Below are 22,241 nucleotides of genomic sequence, written 5' to 3' on the forward strand. Positions count from 1 at the left end.
GCCGCTGACATCCTTGTGTTTGGACACCTTTTTTTTTCTGTTTATCTAAATCAAAATGTCCACTACTGTACTCAGTTTTACAGGATAGATATGAGAATTTACTTTGTGTGTGTGTGTGTGGGGGGGCGTCATTTTGCTGTTCGCCTCAGGCAGCAGAGAGGCTAGGTTCACCCCTGACTAGAGTTGAGCGACTTTTGGTTTTTTAGGGTCGAGTTTCGTTTCATGAAACCCGACTTTTCCAAAAGTTGGGTCGAGCAAAATCGGCCGACTATAGGGAAAAGTCGGGGGTCCGACCGAAACACGAAACCCAATGTATGTCAATGGGGAATTAAAGTCGGCAGTGAGAGGAGGACAGGAAACACACCTACAGTGCCCATTTGAATGCCAAAAGCATCAATTCTTATTACTTAAGCTTGTCAACCTTTATTTACTTCATAATACTAGTTACGCACTGAAAAATGGGGGTTATTTGGCTACAGTTGTGGGGGGGTAGGGCTGTCTCCAGGTTTTCGTGGGCCCAGGGCCAAAGAGCGCCCCTTTAACACATACCACAACTCATGATGCTCCGATACGGCAGAGAAATAGCAGTATAGTACAATGAAAAAAACTTCACTTCTTACATCTCATGACTGATATCCATTTTAGAATCTCCAATACCTCCAAAAACGGACAGTATATAACTCCATACAGTATTATGGCCAGCGCTTAGTGCGCTATACAGAGTAATGAGGCCCATATATTTCTCCATATGGAATCATTGATCCCATATAATGTTTCAAACCGTATATGATGAGCTCCACATAATGCTATAGTATATGTTGGTCCCAATGGATGAAGCTCCACTGTCTTATGGGCCCAAATAATGCTCCATTTATAATGGGCCCCATTTCTACTGCTCTAGTGTATAATGGGCCCTGTAAATGCTGCTCCAGTGTCTGATGTCCACCTTTGGAATGCTCCAGTGTATGGTGGGCCCCATATATCATTCACCAGAGTATAGTGCTCCCCAAAAATTGCTGTCCCAACATTGAAAACAATTACATAAGTCTCCTTTCTAGGGAATCCCTGCACTACTCTGAACTCCTTGTCGTCCCCATCTTCCATCTCACTGCACTTGGCTGTTTAGGCCCTCCCACCGGCAGAGACACTTTTGCGTACTATGCGGTGCCCTGTGCCAGTGCCATCGCCCATGAGTATGCCCCCCCACCTGCTCAAGGAACCTGCACTTTCATCTGCACCTTCCTCTTTGTCACCGTGTAAGGTGGTATAGTATGTGGGAAGGGGAACCTGAGTTTCCTCTGGGTCAGATTCTGGCAGTGTAGAGTGCGAGGGGAATGTAGTGGTCTGGGTCAATGTACCAGCAACATCATCCAGCAGTGGCTGGGTCTCAGCGCACTTGTGGCGTCCCCATGAGTACGGTCGCCACTGTGGCATTACCTTCCTCCTAGGGAGTGTGTTGTCAAGCTTGGGAGCAACGAAGGATCTCTCTAGCAGTGAAACCAACACACAACACATTTCCCACTCCAGGCTAGCTGGGAGACCTCTGAACCTGACTGCTGAGGAGCTGCTCTCTGTGGTCGGGAGGAGGTAAGTTAGGGCACTCTGTGCAGGGAAGGGGAAGTGTGTGGACGTGAGAAGGGGAGCTGCAGGATGAGCAGAATTAAGGCTCACTCCTAGCTGGAGCGCATGGTCCCGATTCCGGTCTCCGAGTTTGTAGGGACACTGACGTTCCTGCAGCAGAAACCGGGGGAAGTAGCAGCTATAAATGCTCTGTACCCAACTAAGGCTCGGAGGCCCCAGCATCGATGTGTGGGAGCCAGAAGGAAAAGGCTACAGCTGTCTGCCATAAAAGTAAAGTCTGAGGAACATCTGTTAGACAGGAGGCGCTTCAGTGAACCACGGTCCTGTGAGTGCTTCCCCCACAAGCGCTAGAAAGGAGACGTTCAGGAAGGTACATGTTGGCGGACTGTTGGAAGGGAGCTTTCCATTTTGGTCCCTGAGGTTGGCTGAGGTCCTGACCTGGAGGACACAGCACGGAGGCAGGCATCTGTGTAACCTGCAGACTGTGAGTAAAGCTTTGGAACTGCACGCTCTGGTGTCCTACAGTTATTCCAGCACCGCTACATCTGGGTACCAGCACCTACACCACCTGTGCCTTTCCCCCATCACTACATCTACACTTCCCTGGGACTCCAGCTCCACCTGTGGGGAGCTTCACCATCTTTGCTGCACAACACCATCAGTCCCAGAGGATCTGCATGCAACGTCGGCCTAACATCTATGTTGCCGAACACCACAGGTGGCGTCAAACTATCTATATAAACTCTTTACCATTATACCACGCCATTTACATGGGCACCCAGGGCCACCGTCCGGGTCACCGCTGCTGTGACACATCCCACTGACACCGGCCCGGTACCGAGTACCCCACAGCCCTGGGAGGGCGACCCATATGCCGACTGCTGATCAGGCGGCGTTATTCCCACGAACCTCCAAACAGCGTCCATGAAGGCAAAGTTTTTGGTTTCCGGGGGCAGTATGATTGCAAAGCTGAACCTTAAGGGAATGTCCAAAAGGGCACCACCAGGAGTGGAGCCTGTGGCTTAATTGGACTACACCCGGGAAACCACAACCATGCCACCTAACGAAAAGATGCACACTTTGAAAGCTTTGTCGATTCTGTGTGTGGTGTGGTATGTGTGTTTGTAGTTGTGCTAGCGATTTCTCAGCTTTATTCCGTTAACAACCAAGACTCCGGCATGCCCCCGCAGTACGCGTCAAGCTTACTAGAGGGATAAGCGAGGCTCTGGCACGTGAGATCGAGCAATAACAGGTCTAGCATTCCCGTACATGTCCAGGGCTGCATGCACGCTACACTGAAAGGACCAGCTTTTGTCGCTTACAGGTGCAGATAACCTGCTGAACTCCGTTAGTGATGGGGATCTGGGATTCAGATTATTCCCCGCGAACGATGATTTCCCAGTAAGTTCAGGTCAACAGCAATTCCGGAGTTAGGCCTAACCGTCATTCCTGAAAAAATTACGTGTCCAAACCACAGGGGCTGTAGCTTGCTTAACAGCTCGGCAACCGTTCTCAAGCCCAGTATGGATTCAACAACATTGTAGAAAGTTGATAAAGGGTACAGTTTCACCAGATAACACGTATATATGTAGCCTAGTTTACACATAAAAAATATATGTCTATAGATCAGGAGGCAGACTCAGATGTTCTCAGGCCCAGTATGGATTTGGCCAGATTGTACAAAGTTGAGAAAGGCTACTTTATCACTGGATAGCAGGTATATATAGCATAGTTTAAACATGTAAAATCTCCGTGTTCTCAGTATGGATTACACAGCAATCTAAAAAGTGGAAGAAAGGAAATGCATTTGAGGCGTACACAACTATATACTTTTGGTGTTATTTTTAAATCTTCATATATATTTCTGTCTCAGTAATACAGTCCAGCCTCTCCGCAATAGGAAATGAGATGCATACAATTACTGACATAAAGGCTAGTGATTGCCGAAATCTAGGAATTACTATTCACGGGAAAAACTTCCATCACAATTCTCATAGGCCATGCTGACCCTCAATTAATTTGTGTGTTGAGACAGTGAGATAAGAAATGGAAGCCATTGATCATCTGGAGCTAGAGCCCGGCCAGCAGGACAGGGCATAGCTACATCTTAACCATCATCTTTCAGTTCAATCAATTTGTAGTGGCACTCCCAGTGAAGGATTTGACAGCCCAGACTACACAGCGGAGGAGCAGAGAGAGGTAAACATTGCAAATGCTGGGGCCCTGCCCAAGCAAGGGGGGCCCACTCGTGGGTGTCGGTACTGGCACTGGGCCCCTCATAGTACGGCGGTGTGTCTGACGGCGGGTGTGCACCACCACCGTCAGAGACACTTGATTGCACTATGAGGGACCCTGTGCCAGTGCCCGCGCCCAAGAGTTGGCCTACCCACCTGTCCAGGGCAACGGCACTCGCACGGTTTCGAGCGCTAGGTGGTGACCCCGGCCATGAGGGGGGGGCAGCCCAGTTAGGGCGGTTTACAAAGTGGCATATGTTGATGTGGGACATTCAGCTGCTGCAAAAGGCGAAATAGGTCAAGTTCGCGGAATAGGAGGAGGACCAATGCAAGCCATTTTTCTGGCAACCTATGTGTCATCAAGGGAAGGTGGGACAAAATCCTTGGAAACCCATGCATGGTTCATTTTAATGAAGGTTAGATCATCCACATTTTGGGTTGACAGACGGGTCCTTTTTTCTGTCAGGATTGATCCAGCTGCACTGAAGACTCTTTCTGATAGCACACTTGCAGCTGGGCAAGCGAGCTACTGTACGGCATATTGTGCCAATTCAGGCCAGGTGTCCAGTTTAGCGGCCCATAGTCAAAGCGGAATGACCTGTGCGGGAGAACATCGATATGGGAGGAAAAGTGGCTTGTAACCATAGTTGACAACTGCTGTCTCCTGTCAATTTCCATCAATGCAGTATTACCAGTTGTGTGAGCGGTACTTGAAAAATCAGTCCACAACATTGTCATGAAACCCCTGTCTCCAACGCCACTTCTGCTGTGTGCACCACGAACACCTCTGCCAAGCTGCCCCCGGCCCATATGGCTCGTGTGAGAACCATCACCGCTGCTGTGTGGTGGGAATGCCTCAACCAACCGATTTACCAGAGTTGCTTGTTTATTAGCCAATATTAGGTCAAGGTTCTCGTGTGGCATGATGTTTTGTAATTTGCCTTTATAGCGTGGATCCAGGATGCTGGCCAACCAGTTATCGTCATCGTTCATCATTTTAGCAATGCGGGGGGTCCCTTTTAGGATCTGCAAGGCATAATCTGACATGTGGGCCAATGTTCCCAGTGTCAATGATGCACTGCGAGTGCTGGTTGGAGGAGCACTTTCTGGCAAATCCACATCCCTCCAGTCACGCACAAACCCTATACCAGACCTTGCCACGCCAACATTTTCACTTGCCCCACGCGATGCATCCTCCTCCCCTAAGTAATCATCCCCATCATCATCCTCCTCCTCCTCTTCTTCCTCCACCTCATCCAGGAGAGGTCCCTGAGCAGACAATGGCTGAATGTCATCAAGGATTCCCTCCTCCTCTTCCTCCTCGTCAACATTGGCTGCAGACGCCTGCTCCTTAAGGTGCGTCAAAGTTTGCATGAGCAGACGCATAAGTGGGATGCTCATGCTTAGGATGGCGTCATCTGCGCTTACCAGCCGTGTGCATTCCTCAAAACACTGAAGGACTTTACAGAGGTCTTTCAGCTTCGACCACTGCACACCTGTCAACTCCATGTCTGCTCTCAAAGTGCCTGGCCGTGTATCCTCCCACAAATGCATTATGGCCTGCCTCTGCTCGCACAGCCGCTCCACCATGTGCAGGGTGGAGTTCCACCTTGTTGCAATGTCGATAATGAGGCGGTGGTTGGGAAGGTGGAGTAATCGCTGCAGCTTCTGCATACGAATGGCGTGTACAGGCGACCGACGGATGTGCGCGCACAGTCTTCGCACCTTCTGGAGCAGGGCTGTTAACTCCGGATAATTGTTGAGGAAGCACTGCACCACCAGGTTCAAGGTGTGAGCCAAGCAAGGTATGTGGCTGAGTTTTGAAAGGGCTATGGCTGCCACAAAATTACGGCCGTTATCACTAACTACCTTGCCTGCCTCAAGATGTATACTGCCCAGCCATGACTCAGTTTGTCGCTGAAAGTACTCGGCCAGCACCTCCGCGGTGTGTCTGTTGCCCAAAGACATCATCTGCAACATAGCCTGCTGACGCTTTCCACTAGCTGCTCGATAGGGGGACACCTCGTGTGCAACAGTGGCAGCTGCAGATGGAGTGCTCGTACCACTGCACTCTGTGGACGAGCTTTCGCTTCTGGAGGAGGAGGAGGAGGAGGGTCGAACACCTACAGCCAACTGTTTCCTATACCGTGGGCTAGGCAGCACTGTCCCACCACCGCTGTCCCCTGTGGACCCTGCATCCACTACATTAACCCAGTGCGCAGTGATGGACACGTAACGGCCCTGGCCATGCCGACTGGACCATGCATCTGTTGTGAGGTGCACCTTTCCACTCACTGACTGCTTGAGTGCATGGACAATGCGGTCTTTCACATGATGGTGGAGGGCTGGGATGGCTTTGCGAGAGAAGAAGTGGTGACTGGGTAGGTCATAGCATGGTACTGCATAGGCCATGAGTTCGTGGAAAGCTGCGCTTTCCACCAACCGATAGGGCATCATCTCTAACGAGATTAGTTTGGCAATATGGGCGTTCAAACCCAGTGTACGCGGATGAGAGACTGAGTACTTTCTTGACCTACTCATAGTCTCTGGGAGGGTGAGCTGGACTTGAGAGCTGCATATGGTGGAAATAGCGGTGGACAGGGCAGACTGAGAGAGGGTTGATGATGGTGATGGAGTTGGTGTTCTTTCTGATGGCCTAGATTCAGTCTTTCGTTGATATAACAGTGGGATTCCCTGACTGCTTTGGCCTTGCAACGACACCTCAACATTTGCTGCTGTGCTAACCGGTGGGCTTACAGTGGGGGAAACAATGTAGCGTTGCTGACTACCTTCTTTGTGATCAGTTGCACATGTGGTACTTGAGGTTTGGTGTTGTGTCCACGCTTGCAAGTGCATGCTGGTTAAATGTCTAAGCATGCAACTGGTATTCAAATTTTTCAGATTTTTCCCTCGGCTAAAGGTCTTTGCGCACTTCTTACAGATAACATTTGCCTGATCATGAGGATTTTGCTCAAAAAAGTGCCACACTGCACTCTTCCTACTTTGGAAGACATTTTGCCGCCTAGCACGCTGTGCTATTTTGACCGTCTGGACAAGCTGTCCAGCAACTCTTTTGATTTTTGGAACCTGTCTTTGGAGTGCTCCGGGCCTGCCATATAACAGCTGTTGCGATGTCAATGTCTGCTGTGGATGCTCCTCCTCATCTGAGCTATTGGAAGCAGCACCCTCTTCCCCCAATGGATGCCAATCTGGGTCAACAACTTGGTCATCCATCACCTCCTCTTCAATGTCATGTGCACCTTCCTCTGTGTCACCGTGTATGGTATAGTATGCGGGAAGGGGCACCTGAGTCTCATCAGGGTCAAAATCTGGCTCATTACACTGCGAGGACAATGTAGTGCTCTGAGTGAATGTACCAGCAGAATCATCTATCAGTGGCTGTGCATCAGTGCACTCCATGTCAGATTCATCTTGGCCTGGGTAATTCACCATTTCACTTGATAACCCAGGCATGGTATGTGAAAACAGCTCCATGGAGTAATCAGTTGTATGGCCTGCGTCATCCTTCAATCTTGGTTGGGGTGAAGGACACAAGGAAAGGTGTGGTTCATGAACATGAGCCTCCAATGATGACTCAGTGCTTTTATTTTTTACAACTTCAGAAGAGGAGGCGATAGAGCTGGAGGCTGAGTCAGCAATGTAAGCCAAAACTTTTTCCTGAAGCTCTGGCTTCAAAAGCGGTTTGCCAACTCCTTGAAAACTAAGCCTTCGAGGCCTTGTGGAGCCAGATGATGATGCAGGCTCAACACCTCCTGCATTCAGTCCTATTTTGCTTTTACCACTACCATCAGATCCACCACCAACACCATCATTACCAGCTGGCAACCCCCGCCCAATTCCACGGCCTCTTCCACCAGCCTTCCTCATTTTTGGTAAAAATGTACACAAAATCCCACAAACTATATAGTAATGTAAAACAAGGTGTATATAGGACAGGGGAGATGTAGAATTTCTGAACACACTTGTGGACACTGTTGGATTGTGTGAGGCCCAGTGAATATCACACCGCTATGTCACAGGCAGAAATTGGCTAGTGTATGACAAACTACAAGGTGTATATAGAATTGGGCAGAAGGAATCTCCCTAGAGTGTAGGTCTGTAAGAACGGAACAAGTCCTCGACTTATCCTTACAGAGTCACACACAGATAGCTTCACTGTGGCTGTGATAACAGCCTTTACACGGTACTGAGAGAGGAGCGTGCACGTACACCGCTGTCCGGTGTTCGTAAAATTGTCAAGCTCCGTGTTTTTTAAGTATACGGACTGACACACGCTGTCTCTCTATAGTTTTGAATGTGATCAAACAGCAAATATACTTAGCTGTTTGAAAACCAGACAAAACTAGAAGGTGGAGGTCTGTAAGAACAGAACATGTCCTCGACTTATCCTTACAGAGTCACACACAGATAGCTTCACTGTGGCTGTGATAACAGCCGTTACACGGTACTGAGAGAGGAGCGTGCACGTACACCGCTGTCCGGTGTCCGTGAAATTGTCAAGCTCTGTGTTTTTTAAGTATACGGACTGACACACGCTGTCTCTCTATAGTTTTGAATGTGATCAAACAGCAAATATACTTAACTGTTTGAAAACCAGACAAAACTAGAAGGTGGAGGTCTGTAAGAACGGAACAGGTCCTCGACTTATCCTTACAGAGTCACACACAGATAGCTTCACTGTGGCCGTGATAACAGCCGTTACACGGTACTGTGTGAGGAGCGTACACCGCTGTATGGTGTGAAAAAAATGCACGCTCAGTACCTCACAGGACAAAAAAAAAAAATTGGATTGCTTTTAAAAAAGCAGTTTGCAGAGCAGTGGGAAAACAGCAATGCAGCTATCAGGAAGCCTTATAAGGCAGCCTAACAACCAACACAGCTGATCCAGCAAAATATAGCCTCCACTTGCACTGCACACACAGTGACTGGTGTGTTGTACAGGCAAAATCGCTAGCAGCAGAAGCAGTTTTTGGTGTCTTCTTCCCTGCCTAACGCTCTCCCTACAGAATCAGCAGCAGCAGCTCTCCCTATTCTGAGATCAGCATGAGTAACATGGCGGTCGGCGTGCACGCCCTTTTATACCCCCTGTGACACCCCCCAAAGCAAGCCAATCACTTGCATGCCCTTCTCAAAGATGGTGGTGACCCCTGCCTATGTCATCACGTTGCCCACAGTGTCCGTGGATCCTGATTGGCTGAAAAAGGGCGGAAAACAAACTTTTGAAACTCGACTTTGGCGCTAAAGTCGCCGAGCTCGTGGTCGACCTCACCCTAGGGTCGGGTTTCGTTTCATGAAACCCGACTTTACCAAAAGTCGGCGACTTTTGAAATTTTTCGACCTGTTTCGCTCAACTCTACCCCTGACTATAATAGAATAGAAATGTCCATGCTGACAAATATGGATGGCAAGGAGGATATACCTATAAGAGATACAGTAGGGTAAAAGATATCCTAAGGCAGGAATGAAATCCTATAATGCTGAAAATAAGAAAAAGAGCACATAAGAGCATTGTATGCAGCTGAATGGTACACAGAGAATACCAAGGGGTTAATGATTAGCATGAGTGACCAAGATAATGTGGTTGAATGGTGACCTGTAAACTTCAGTACCTGTTTATTTTGTAATGACTGGAGTTTGAGTCTATCAAAGGGGCTGGATACAATATGACTACATAAGGAAGAAAACACGGGTGTTAAGTGATGCTAAAATGTGCAAAAACATCTTAATGGTGGCCAGAAGAGACCAATAAATAACGGCACTATGTACCTGCAGCTCACCATTCAACCACATTATCTTGGTCACTCATGCTAATCATTAACCCCTTGGTATTCTCTGTGTACCATTCAGCTGCATACAATGCTCTTATTTGCTCTTTTTCTTATTTTCAGCATTATAGGATTTCATTCCTGCCTTAGGATATCTTTTACCCTACTGTATCTCTTACAGGTACAGTGGGGCAAAAAAGTATTTAGTCAGTCAGCAATAGTGCAAGTTCCACCACTTAAAAAGATGAGAGGCGTCTGTAATTTACATCATAGGTAGACCTCAACTATGGGAGACAAACTGAGAAAAAAAAATCCAGAAAATCACATTGTCTGTTTTTTTTTCATTTTATTTGCATATTATGGTGGAAAATAAGTATTTGGTCAGAAACAAGCAATCAAGATTTCTGGCTCTCACAGACCTGTAACTTCTTCTTTAAGAGTCTCCTCTTTCCTCCACTCATTACCTGTAGTAATGGCACCTGTTTAAACTTGTTATCAGTATAAAAAGACACCTGTGCACACCCTCAAACAGTCTGACTCCAAACTCCACTATGGTGAAGACCAAAGAGCTGTCAAAGGACACCAGAAACAAAATTGTAGCCCTGCACCAGGCTGGGAAGACTGAATCTGCAATAGCCAACCAGCTTGGAGTGAAGAAATCAACTGTGGGAGCAATAATTAGAAAATGGAAGCCATACAAGACCACTGATAATCTCCCTCGATCTGGTGCTCCATGTAAAATCCCACCCCGTGGGGTCAGAATGATCACAAGAACGGTGAGCAAAAATCCCAGAACCACGCGGGGGGACCTAGTGAATGAACTGCAGAGAGCTGGGACCAATGTAACAAGGCCTACCATAAGTAACACACTACGCCACCATGGACTCAGATCCTGCAGTGCCAGACGTGTCCCACTGCTTAAGCCTGTACATGTCCGGGCCCGTCTGAAGTTTGCTAGAGAGCATTTGGATGATCCAGAGGAGTTTTGGGAGAATGTCCTATGGTCTAATGAAACCAAACTGGAACTGTTTGGTAGAAACACAACTTGTCGTGTTTGGAGGAAAAAGAATACTGAGTTGCATCCATCAAACACCATACCTACTGTAAAGCATGGTGGTGGAAACATCATGCTTTGGGGCTGTTTCTCTGCAAAGGGGCCAGGACGACTGATCCGGGTACATGAAAGAATGAATGGGGCCATGTATCGTGAGATTTTGAGTGCAAACCTCCTTCCATCAGCAAGGGCATTGAAGATGAAACGTGGCTGGGTCTTTCAACATGACAATGATCCAAAGCACACCGCCAGGGCAACGAAGGAGTGGCTTCGTAAGAAGCATTTCAAGGTCCTGGAGTGGCCTAGCCAGTCTCCAGATCTCAACCCTATAGAAAACCTTTGGAGGGAGTTGAAAGTCCGTGTTGCCAAGCGAAAAGCCAAAAACATCACTGCTCTAGAGGAGATCTGCATGGAGGAATGGGCCAACATACTAACAACAGTGTGTGGCAACCTTGTGAAGACTTACAGAAAACGTTTGACCTCTGTCATTGCCAACAAAGGATATATCACAAAGTATTGAGATGAAATTTTGTTTCTGACCAAATACTTATTTTCCACCATAATATGCAAATAAAATGAAAAAAAACAGACAATGTGATTTTCTGGATTTTTTTTTCTCAGTTTGTCTCCCATAGTTGAGGTCTACCTATGATGTAAATTACAGACGCCTCTCATCTTTTTAAGTGGTGGAACTTGCACTATTGCTGACTGACTAAATACTTTTTTGCCCCACTGTATATCCTCCTTGCCATCCATATTTGTCAGCATTCTGGGAGCACATGGATATCCTTTTTACTTATAGCCATTTCACCATAGTTGTGGACTTCGGTCCCTGAAAAATTTTTTCTGTTACTCATAAATCCGTTTTCCTTAACCATGTTGTCACCCTCTTTTATGGCACAGATGAAATTTGAAAACTGCATCTACACTTATGGAATGAATTTCTGCAGTCACTTGCCTTCACTATAGATCCTGCTTCTGACGTCAGATTATTATTTATTATTGTGAAAGTGTATTATCTGTCTATAGCATTGTTCTGACATATTGTTATGCTCTCTTGTTTACAACTTATAGTCTACTCTAAAAGAAACAAAAAGACCTTTCTGATGAAGGTCCGTTGTTGGACCGAAAACGTCCACTTACACATCAGACACACTTAGTACACATGTATTGTAAAGGTAGACTCACACCACAATAAATGTTTATGTCTGGAATGTATTTCAGGAACTCTCCTCTCCCCCTAACTATGCACTGAAAGAACAGTATGGAACAGTATACTATACAGTTGCCTGCGTTGTCTAGTGTGATTGTCAATTGTACCACTATTGTATGGGAATGTTTAGCCTGCAAAAAAGAAGACTGAGAGGAGACTTAATAGCTGTCTACAAATATCTCAAGGGCTGTCACATTGTAGAAGGATCATCTTTATTCTCATTTGCACAAGGAAAGACTAGAAGCAATGGGATGAAACTGAATGGGAGGAGACACAGATTAGATATTAGAAAAAACTTTTTGACAGAGTGATCAATGAGTGGAACAGGCTGCCACGAGAGGTGGTGAGTTCACCTTCAATAAAAGTCTTCAAACATAGGCTGGATGATTTAGTGACTCCTGCTTTGAGCAAGGGGGTTGGACCAGATGGCCCAGGAGGTCCCTTCCAACTCTACGATTCTATGATTCTATGACCCATTTAGTGCCTATATTGAAGTGTGAATAGACCCTAACAGATACAGCCATGACAAAGAAGACCTCAGTGACATGTCAGTACTACATTTATGCACTTTATATCATCCCAGTAACATTAATGGGCTTTGCTTCTTGGTGGCCCGGCCACCCATCACATTGGCACTTAAAATACAAGCTCCACTGTTTCCAAAATATTAATAAGACCGAAACTGCATGTTTTTAAATGTGTAAACCTGAGTCCAGGCTGAAACTGTGAAGAGATTGTACACTGCTGGAAAACAGCTTGCGGCAAACCTTACACTTCCCTGCCATGTAAGCTTTCCACAAACTGCATGAAAAGGCTTGATTTTACATTGCCCTATTGTTTATATTGATACATACATATATATATATACACAGTGGCGAGAATAAGTATTTGAAACACTGCCGATTTTGCAAGTTTTCCCACCTACAAGTAGTGGAGAGGTCTGTAACTTTTATCGTAGGTACACTTCATTTGTGAGAGACAGAATAATAAAAAAAAAAAGAACAGAAAATCACATTGTATGATTTTTAAATAATTAAATTTTATTTAATGAAATAAGTCTTTGATCACCTACCAGCCATAAAGAATTCTGGCTGTCACAGACCTGTTAGTTTTTCTTCAAGAAGCCCTCCTTTGTAAAGATGTTATTAACATGAAATTTTCACCAGATATCGATAACATCACAATCAATCCACACAGGCTAAGAAATCAAACAATAGCTGTCCATAAATTATGTGTAATAATGAGAAGTGACCCAGGGAAACAGTATTTTACACACTTACTGAAATGTATTTAATACTTTGTACAAAAGCCTCTGTTGGTGATAACAGCTTCAAGACACCACCAGTATGGAGAAACTAGTTGCATGCATTGCTCAGGTGTGATTTTGGTCCATTATTCCACACAAACACTAGGAACTCCGAGGTTTAGTTTCTTCCATAAATTTTCTATTTGATTCATGTCAGGTGATTGGTTGGGCCATTCTAGCAGCTTTATTTTCTTTGCCTGAAAGTAAATGAGAATTTCCTTGGTTTTGTGTTTGGGATCATTATCTTGCTGAAATGTCCGCCCTCGTTTCATCTTCATCATCTTGGTAGATGGCCGCAGAATTTTTTCAAGAATATCTCTGCATATTAGTCCATTCATCCTTCAATCATATGAAGTTTGCCAGTGCCGTATGCTGAAAACCTGCCTCATACCAGGCCTGGACTGCCAATCTGTCCTTCCTGGCACTTGCCTGGTGGGTTGTAGTGTGGTAAGGTCTGCCCTGGTGGTTTGACAGTGGGGGCGGGGCATGCACAGACCTGCAGCGTTCATCATCTGAATGCTGCGACACACATGTGACTGGAGCCAGGAACACGCTGACACTGTTATGTGTCAGCGTGCTCTGCTCTCTTGCCTACTGTCCTACTAATGCAGCAGCTGCATTTTTTAAAAACAAACAGTACTTAGTGGGGCCATCATACTATATGGGCCATTATATGTTTGGCCATCATACTGTATGGGCCATTATATGTGGGGCCATCATACTTTATGGCCTATTATATGTGGGGCCGTTATACTATATGGGCCATTATATGTTTGGCCATCATACTATATGGGCCATTATACACTATATAGAGCAATCATACTATATGTGATGCCATTATATGTGGAGTCATCATATTATGTGCAGAACTGATAAAAAACAAAAAAAGATGTCCTAATGTTGCAAAATACAGAAATTTTGTTGGAAAGTTTACAATAAAATCAGAAAGAGGCGGAGAGCCAATACCAAAGAAAAGGGGCACAACACAGGGGACAATGCTGATTGCAAAAATAGACAGGTGATGACAAAGTGTATCAACAAAAATAGAGGTACTAATACAATCAGAAAACAATGATAATAATAGTGTGCAAATCTGAGGTAGTATATACTAAGTAATAAAGTGCCAGTGCATAAATAAGATATCAATGCATAAATTGCATATCAGAGGCTCATATTAAATAGCAGCGAAAACAGTATATCTAGCCATAGTAGCAACATTATACATAGCTGAATTATACATACACTGCCGATTTTGCAAGTTTTCCCACCTACAAATAGTGGAGAGGTCTGTAATTTTTATCGTAGGTACACGTCATTTGTGAGAGACAGAATAAAAAAAAAGAACAGAAAATCACATTGTATGATTTTTAAATAATTAAATTGTATTTAATGAAATAAGTCTTTGATCACCTACCAACCATCAAGAATTCTGGCTGTCACAGACCTGTTAGTTTTCCTTCAAGAGGCCCTCCTACTCGTTACCTGTATAAAAGACACCTGTCCACACACTCAATCAATCGCAGACCAACCTCTCCACCATAGCCAAGAGCAAAGAGATGTGTAACGATACCAGGGACAAAATTGTAGACCTGCAGAATCCTGAGATGGGCTACAGGACAAGAGGCAAGCAGCTTGGGGAGAAGGCAACAACTGTTGGCATAATTTTTAGAAAATGGAAGAAACACAAGATGACAGTCAATCTTCCTCGGTCTGGGGCTCCATGCAAGATCTCACCTCATGGGATAAGGATGATTGCGAGAAAGGTCAGGAATCAGCCCAGAACTACACAGGAGGACCTAGTCAGTGACCTGAAGAGAGCTGGGACCACAGTCTCAAAAATTACCTTTAGTAACACACTACGCCGTCATGGATTAAAATCCTGCTGGGCACACAATGTCCCCCTGCTCATGCCAGCACATGTACAGGCCCAGTTGAAGTTTGCCAATGACCTTCTGGATAATCCAGAGGAGACATGGGAGAAGGTCATGTGGTCAGATGAGATCAAAATAGAACTTTTTGGTATCAACTCCACTCACTGTATTTGGAGGAAAAAGTAGGATGAGTACAACCCCAAGAACACTGTCCTAACCGTGAAGTATGGTGGGAGAGCATCATATTATGGAGGGGCTTTTTTGTAAAGGGGACAGGACGACTGCACCTTTTTGACGAGAGGATGAATGGGGTCATTTATAGCGTGATTTTGGCCAACAATCTCTTTCCCTCCTTAAAAGCATTGAAAATGGGTTGTGGCTGGGTCTTCCAGCATAGCAATGCACAGAAACACACAGCCAGGGCAACTAAGGAGTGACTCCACAAGTAGCATTTGAAGGTCCTGGAGTGGCCTAGCCAGTCTCCAGACCTGAACCAAATAGAAAATCCTTGGAGGGAGCTGAAACTCAATGTTGCCAAGCCCTGAAACCTGAAAGATCTGGAGAAGATCTGTATGGAGGAGTGGGTGATAATCCCTGCTGCAGTGTGTGCAAACTTGGTCAATAACTACAGGAAACGTCTGACCTCAGTAACTGCAAATAAATGTTTCTGTACCATTATTGAGTTCTGTTTTTCTATTGTATCAAATACTTATTTCATGCCATAAAATGCATATTAATTATGTAAAAATTACACAATGCGATTTTCTGATTTTTTTTTAAAGATTTTGTCTCTAACAGTTGAAGAGTACCTACGATAAAAATTACATGAACTTTTCACCACATTTCGGTAACAATACAATCAATCAATCACAGGCTAAGAAATCAAACAATAGCTGTCCATAAATTATGTGTAATAATAAGAAATGACCCAGGGAAACATTATTTTACACACTTACTGAAATGTATTTATTACTTTGTACAAAAGCCTCTGTTGGTGATAACAGCTTCAAGACACCACTTGTATGGAGAAACTAGTTGCATGCATTGCTCAGGTGTGATTTTGGTCCATTATTCCACACAAACACTAAGAACTCCGAGGTTTAGTTCCTTCCATAAATTTTCTATTGGATTCATGTCAGGTGATTGGTTGGGCCATTCTAGCAGCTTTATTTTCTTTGCCTGAAAGAAAATTTTCTTTGGTTTTGTGTTTGGGATCATTATCTTGCTGAAATGTCCACCATCTTTTCATCTTCATCATCTTTGTAGATGGCCGCAGAATTATTTCAAGAATATTTCTGCATATTAGTCCATTCATCCTTCATTTCACTCATATGAAGTTTGCCAGTGCCGTATGCTGAAAACCAGCCTCATACCAGGCCTGGATTGCCAATCTGCCCTTCCTGGCAGTTGCCAGGTGGATTGTGGTGTGGTAAGGTCTGCCCTGGTGGTTTGACATCAGCGGGGACAAGGCATGCACAGTCATGCAGCGTTCCTCATCTGAACGCTGTGACACACATGTGGCTGGAGCCGGGAATGCGCTGACATTGTTATGTGTCAGCGGGTTCTGCTCTCTTGCCTACTGTCCTATTAACGTAGCAGCTGCTTTTTTTTTTTTTTTTTTTTTAAATCAAACAGTACTTTGTGGGGCCATCATACTATATGGGCCATTATATGTTTGGCCATCATACTATATAGGCCATTATGTGTAGGGCCATCATACTTTACGGCCTATTATACTGTATGTTTGGCCATCATACTATATGGGGCATTATATGTGGGGCCATCATACTATATTGGCCATTATTTGTGGGGCCATCAAACTATATGGGCCATTATACATAGAGCAATCATACTATATGTGATGTCATTATATGTGGAGCCATCATATTATGTACAGGACTGTATGTGGGGCCAACATATTATGTGCAGGACTGTATATGGGGCCAACATATTATGTGCAGGACTGTATGTGGGGGTCATCATATTATGTGCAGGAATATATATGGGGTTAACATATTTTGCGCAAGACTGTATGTGGGGCCATCATATTATGTGCAGGACTGTATGTGGGGTCATCATATTATGTGCAGGACCGTACTGTATGTGGGACCATCATATTTTGTGTAGGACTGTATTTGGGGCCATCATATTTTGTGCAGGACGATATGTGGGGTTTAAATTAAACAGCAGAAAAAGAGCAGCACCGCTTACCTGCCCACATCATGGAACAAATGCACTACAGGGTGCAGCCAGCCCATATAGCAAGATGTTGCTATACCCAAGCATGCTCGGTTGTCCTCCGAGTATTTTGGCGTGCTTAGAGATATAGTTTTCCTCGTCTCAGCTGCATGATTTGCGACTTGTAGACAGGCTGAATACATGTGGGGATTCCCTAACAAACAGGCATTCCACACATGTATTCAAGCTGTCTAGCAGTCGCAAATCATGCTGCTGAGACGACGAAAACTAAATCTCCGAGCACGCCAAAATACTCGGAGGACACTCGAGCATGCTCGGGAAAATTCGAGCAACGAGTATACTCGCTCATCACTAGTTAGCAGCACAGGTGCAAAATACTAGATCAACAGCCACTCTCCACCTACCAATCCTGGAGGGGGTGACTGCCAAGTATACACTTGCACAATAAAGGCCCGCATAGGGCGCTGTTCACTGTTCACATAAGGGTACTGTAAGTGTCTGGTTCACAGCCGATTCTATAATGCTGTAGATAAGCCCCCGATCCGACTTGCAAGAGAAAAAAAATAACTTTTATTATACTCACCCGGGGGGCGGTCTAGTCCGATGGGTGTCGCAGGTCCGGGTCCAGCATCTCCCATCTTCTTGCGATGCCGCCCTCCTGCTTGCGTCATGGCTCCCCAGCACTGCACTTTTGCACAGGCGTACTTATCTGCCCTGTTGAGGGCAAACCAAAGTACTGCAGTGCGCAGGTGCCGGAAAAGGTCAGAGAGGCCCAACACCTGTGCGCTGCAGTACTTTGCTCTGCCCTCAGTAGGGCAGATAAGTACATCTGCGCAGGAGCACGATGCTGGGGAGCAATGAAGCTAGCAGGAGGGTGGCATCGCAAGAAGATGGGAGGCGCCGGACCCGGACCTGCGACACCCATCGGACCAGACCGCCCCGCAGGTAAATATAATAAAAGTTATTTTTGTTATCTTGCAGGTGGGATCAGGGGGCTTATCTACAGCATTATATAATGCTGTAGATAAGCCCTGAGAGGCAGTGGCCGCATCTTATACAGTTGTGGCCAAAAGTATTGACACCCCTGCAATTCTGTCAGATAATACTCAGTTTCTCCCTGAAAATGATTGCAAACACAAATTCTTTGGTATTATTATCTTCATTTAATTTGTCTTAAATGAGAAAACACACAAAGAATTGTCCTAAAGCCAAATTGGATATAATTCCACACCAAACATAAAAAGAGGGTGGACAAAAGTATTGGCACTGTTCGAAAAATCATGTGATGCTTCTCTAATTTGTGTAATTATCAGCACCTGTAACTTACCTGTGGCACCTAACAGGTGTTGGCAATAACTAAATCACACTTGCAGCCAGTTGACATGGATTAAAGTTGACTCAACCTCTGTCCTGTGTCCTTGTGTGTACCACATTGAGCATGGAGAAAAGAAAGAAGACCAAAGAACTGTGTGAGGACTTGAGAAACCAAATTGTGAGGAAGCATGAGCAATCTCAAGGCTACAAGTCCATCTCCAAAGACCTGAATGTTCCTGTGTCTACCGTGCGGAGTGTCATCAAGAAGTTTAAAGCCCATGGCACTGTAGCTAACCTCCCTAGATGTGGACGGAAAAGAAAAATTGACAGATTTCAATGCAAGATTGTGAGGATGTTGGATAAAGAACCTCGACTAACATCCAAACAAGTTCAAGCTGCCCTGCAGTCCGAGGGTATAACAGTGTCAACCCGTACTATCCGTTGGCGTCTGAATGAAAAGGGACTGTATGGTAGGAGACCCAGGAAGACCCCACTTCTTACCCCGAGACATAAAAAAGCCAGGCTGGAGTTTGCCAAAACTTACCTGAAAAAGCCGAAAACGTTTTGGAAGAATGTTCTCTGGTCAGATGAAACAAAAGTAGAGCTTTTTGGGCAAAGGCATCAACATAGAGTTTACAGGAGAAAAAAGAGGCATTCAAAGAAAAGAACACGGTCCCTACAGTCAAACATGGCGGAGGTTCCCTCATGTTTTGGTGTTGCTTTGCTGCCTCTGGCACTGGACTGCTTGACCGTGTGCATGGCATTATGAAGTCAAAAGACTACCAACAAATTTCGCAGCATAATGTAGGGCCCAGTGTGAGAAAGCTGGGTCTCCCTCAGAGGTCATGGGTCTTCCAGCAGGACAATGACCCAAAACACACTTCAAAAAGCACTAGAAAATGGTTTGAGAGAAAGCACTGGAGACTTCTAAGGTGGCCAGCAATGAGTCCAGACCTGAATCTCATAGAACACCTGTGGAGAGATCTAAAAATGGCAGTTTGGAGAAGGCACCCTTCTAATATCAGGGACCTGGAGCAGTTTGCCAAAGAAGAATGGTCTAAAATTCCAGCAGAGCATTGTAAGAAACTCATTGATGGTTACTGGAAGCGGTTGGTCGCAGTTGTTTTGGCTAAAGGTTGTGCAACTAAATATTAGGCTGAGGGTGCCAATACTTTTGTCTGGCTCATTTTTGGAGTTTTGTGTGAAATGATCAATGTTTTGCTTTTTGCTTCATTCTCTTTTGTGTTTTTTCATTTAAGACAAATTAAATGAAGATAATAATACCAAAGAATTTGTGTTTGCAATCATTTTCAGGAAGAAACTTAGTATTATCTGACAGAATTGCAGGGGTGTCAATACTTTTGGCCACAACTGTAGCAGCCAAAACTGCTGGCAGGTTCCCTTTAAGACATTGATTATAACACAGTTTTATATTTTTTTCAGGGATGGTCTGGTCAGATGTGAAGCGTCTTTGGTATGATGGTCTAGAAGACTTCTTGGAAGAATCTCGGAATCAACTCAGCTTTGTTATGAATTCATTGTATTTAGCAACTTTCACTCTGAAAATCGTGGCTTACTGCAAGGTGACTATACATTGTGCTTCATGTAGCAACAACTGTTAAAGGGAAACATTGTAGGAACATTTGTCACATTGTGCCCAGTATTTGTTATCTCCACAGTGAACTTTTAGGCGTCATTGTATCATTTTTAGTCTTGTTGGGCAGTGTAACTGGGGCACCACCCAAATAAGGACAGCAATAGTCATCTTTCAGAGCCAAATGCTTATAGTATCTTACTTTAATCTGCCAAGCAAGGCCGTGACTAGCCAGCCTTTTTAACATTTGGTTCATCAGTATTATATAGAACAGTAATAAACCATCGTGTTGTGAACACTTGTATTCTATCTCAGCTGCTTGAAGAAATACAGTATGTGGAATCACAAATATTTTCTTCATCTGACAGTTCCACTGCAATGCAGAACGAAAGGACTGGGATGCTTTCCACCCCACACTGGTGGCAGAAGGTCTTTTCGCCTTTGGCAATGTACTCAGCTATCTACGTCTTTTCTTTATGTACACAACTAGTTCAATACTAGGACCATTACAGGTAAATCCTCTGCTCTATTTGTACTGATCTGTACTGTACTGTACCTTGTTTGCTAGGTATGCACATAACTAAATTCAAAGTGTAGGCTTCAGTATCAACTAGTGTTGATCGAGCACTAAAATGCTCAAGGGCTCAGTACCCTAATCGAGCAGGTTGGACTCTCAGATAGGTTCAACTCGAGTAACGAATATTATGGAAGTCAATGGGAAACTGAAATAGATGGAAACGGCGCTTAATGGGAACAGCATGGGGAAGACACTTGGACACATCTCTGACTCTCAGGTCGCTGCTGGGAACAATATTGTCAGAATATTACTCCACTTTTACTGACTGACATAAAACATACAAAACCGAAGATAAAATGGATTTTCCATTAAAAAATGTTAGGAAACATTATTTCCTGTATAATGACTTGACAGATTTAAAAGAGAAAAAAGAGAAAAAAAAATGCTTCCTCCACCCCTTTACCACTATCCGACATCAGGCGTAATAATACGCCGATGTCAGACACCCTCCCTTTGATGTGGGCTCCGGCAGTGAGCCGACATCTTTCCCGACACATGTAAGCTGGAACAGCCGTGGGTGGAATAGCAATCCACCCACAGCTATTAACCCATTTAATACTGCTGTCGAACTCAGACACCGGCATTTAGCATACGCTTCTGACAATCTTGCCAGGTAGTATATACTAAGTAATAAAGTGCCAGTGCATAAATAAGATTTCAATGCATAAATTGTGTATCAGAGGCTCATATTAAACAGCAGCGAAAACAGTATATCTAGCCATAGTAGCAACATTATGCATAGCTGAATTATACATAGCTTAATTAAACATTGCCACAAAAAAAAGCCATCCAGCATTGTATTACCTCATGCACATGTAGAGAAAGTCCCCAGGATGCGCTTGGCCCCAATGCTTTATTGGTACAAAAAGAACCAAACAAAATACCTTAAAAACATTTAAAAGTCAAAAACACAGGACACAACAACTTATAACAGGTAGGATATAATAAAGCACATTACCACAGGACAGATAGACCCAATTTCAGGGATGTAGACTAGTGAATATACTGTATAATTAGCACCTGGTGTAAGCATAAAAATGAAGAATATGATATAACTTCGGCAGTCAAAAACATGCTGCAAAAAGTTTTATTGTACATAGATAGACCCAATAGAGTTCAGATACTAAACAAGTAATAATCTTTATATAGCGATAACATATTCCGCAGTGCTTTAAAGCTTGCACACATTATCATCACTGTCCCCGATGGGGCTCACAATCAGTATGTCTTTGGAATGTGGGAGAAAACCCACGCACACATGGGGAGAACACACAAACTCCTTGCAGATGTTGCCCTTGGTGGGATTCAAACCCAGGACTCCAGCGCTGCAAGTGCTATCCATTGAGCCACCGTGCTGCCCAAGTTGATAACGTCGACTTGTTTAGTATTTAAACCCTATTGGGTCTATGTACAATAAGTTTTTGCAGCATCTTTTTGAGTGCCTAAGTTATATTATATTTTTGATTGATTTTTTTCTCTTCCAGGCACCACACGTCTACAGTTGAGCACCCC

At 44.6% G+C, this 22,241-nt stretch overlaps 1 protein-coding gene across 1 annotated transcript in view; it reads left to right on the plus strand.

Moving 5' to 3' along the window:
• TRPC1 (transient receptor potential cation channel subfamily C member 1) overlaps positions 1-22,241 on the plus strand; it is a 147,672-nt gene that overhangs the window by 55,318 nt on the left and 70,113 nt on the right. The window contains exons 8-9 of the mRNA XM_073579104.1: positions 20,002-20,141; positions 20,521-20,664. Of these exons, the coding sequence (XP_073435205.1) occupies positions 20,002-20,141; positions 20,521-20,664 (284 nt within the window). The remainder of the gene's footprint in view (positions 1-20,001; positions 20,142-20,520; positions 20,665-22,241) is intronic.

This window comes from Dendrobates tinctorius, unplaced genomic scaffold (assembly GCF_039654945.1).
Source record: "Dendrobates tinctorius isolate UK_male_01 unplaced genomic scaffold, ASM3965494v1 ptg000060l, whole genome shotgun sequence".
Classification (NCBI taxonomy): domain Eukaryota; kingdom Metazoa; phylum Chordata; class Amphibia; order Anura; family Dendrobatidae; genus Dendrobates; species Dendrobates tinctorius.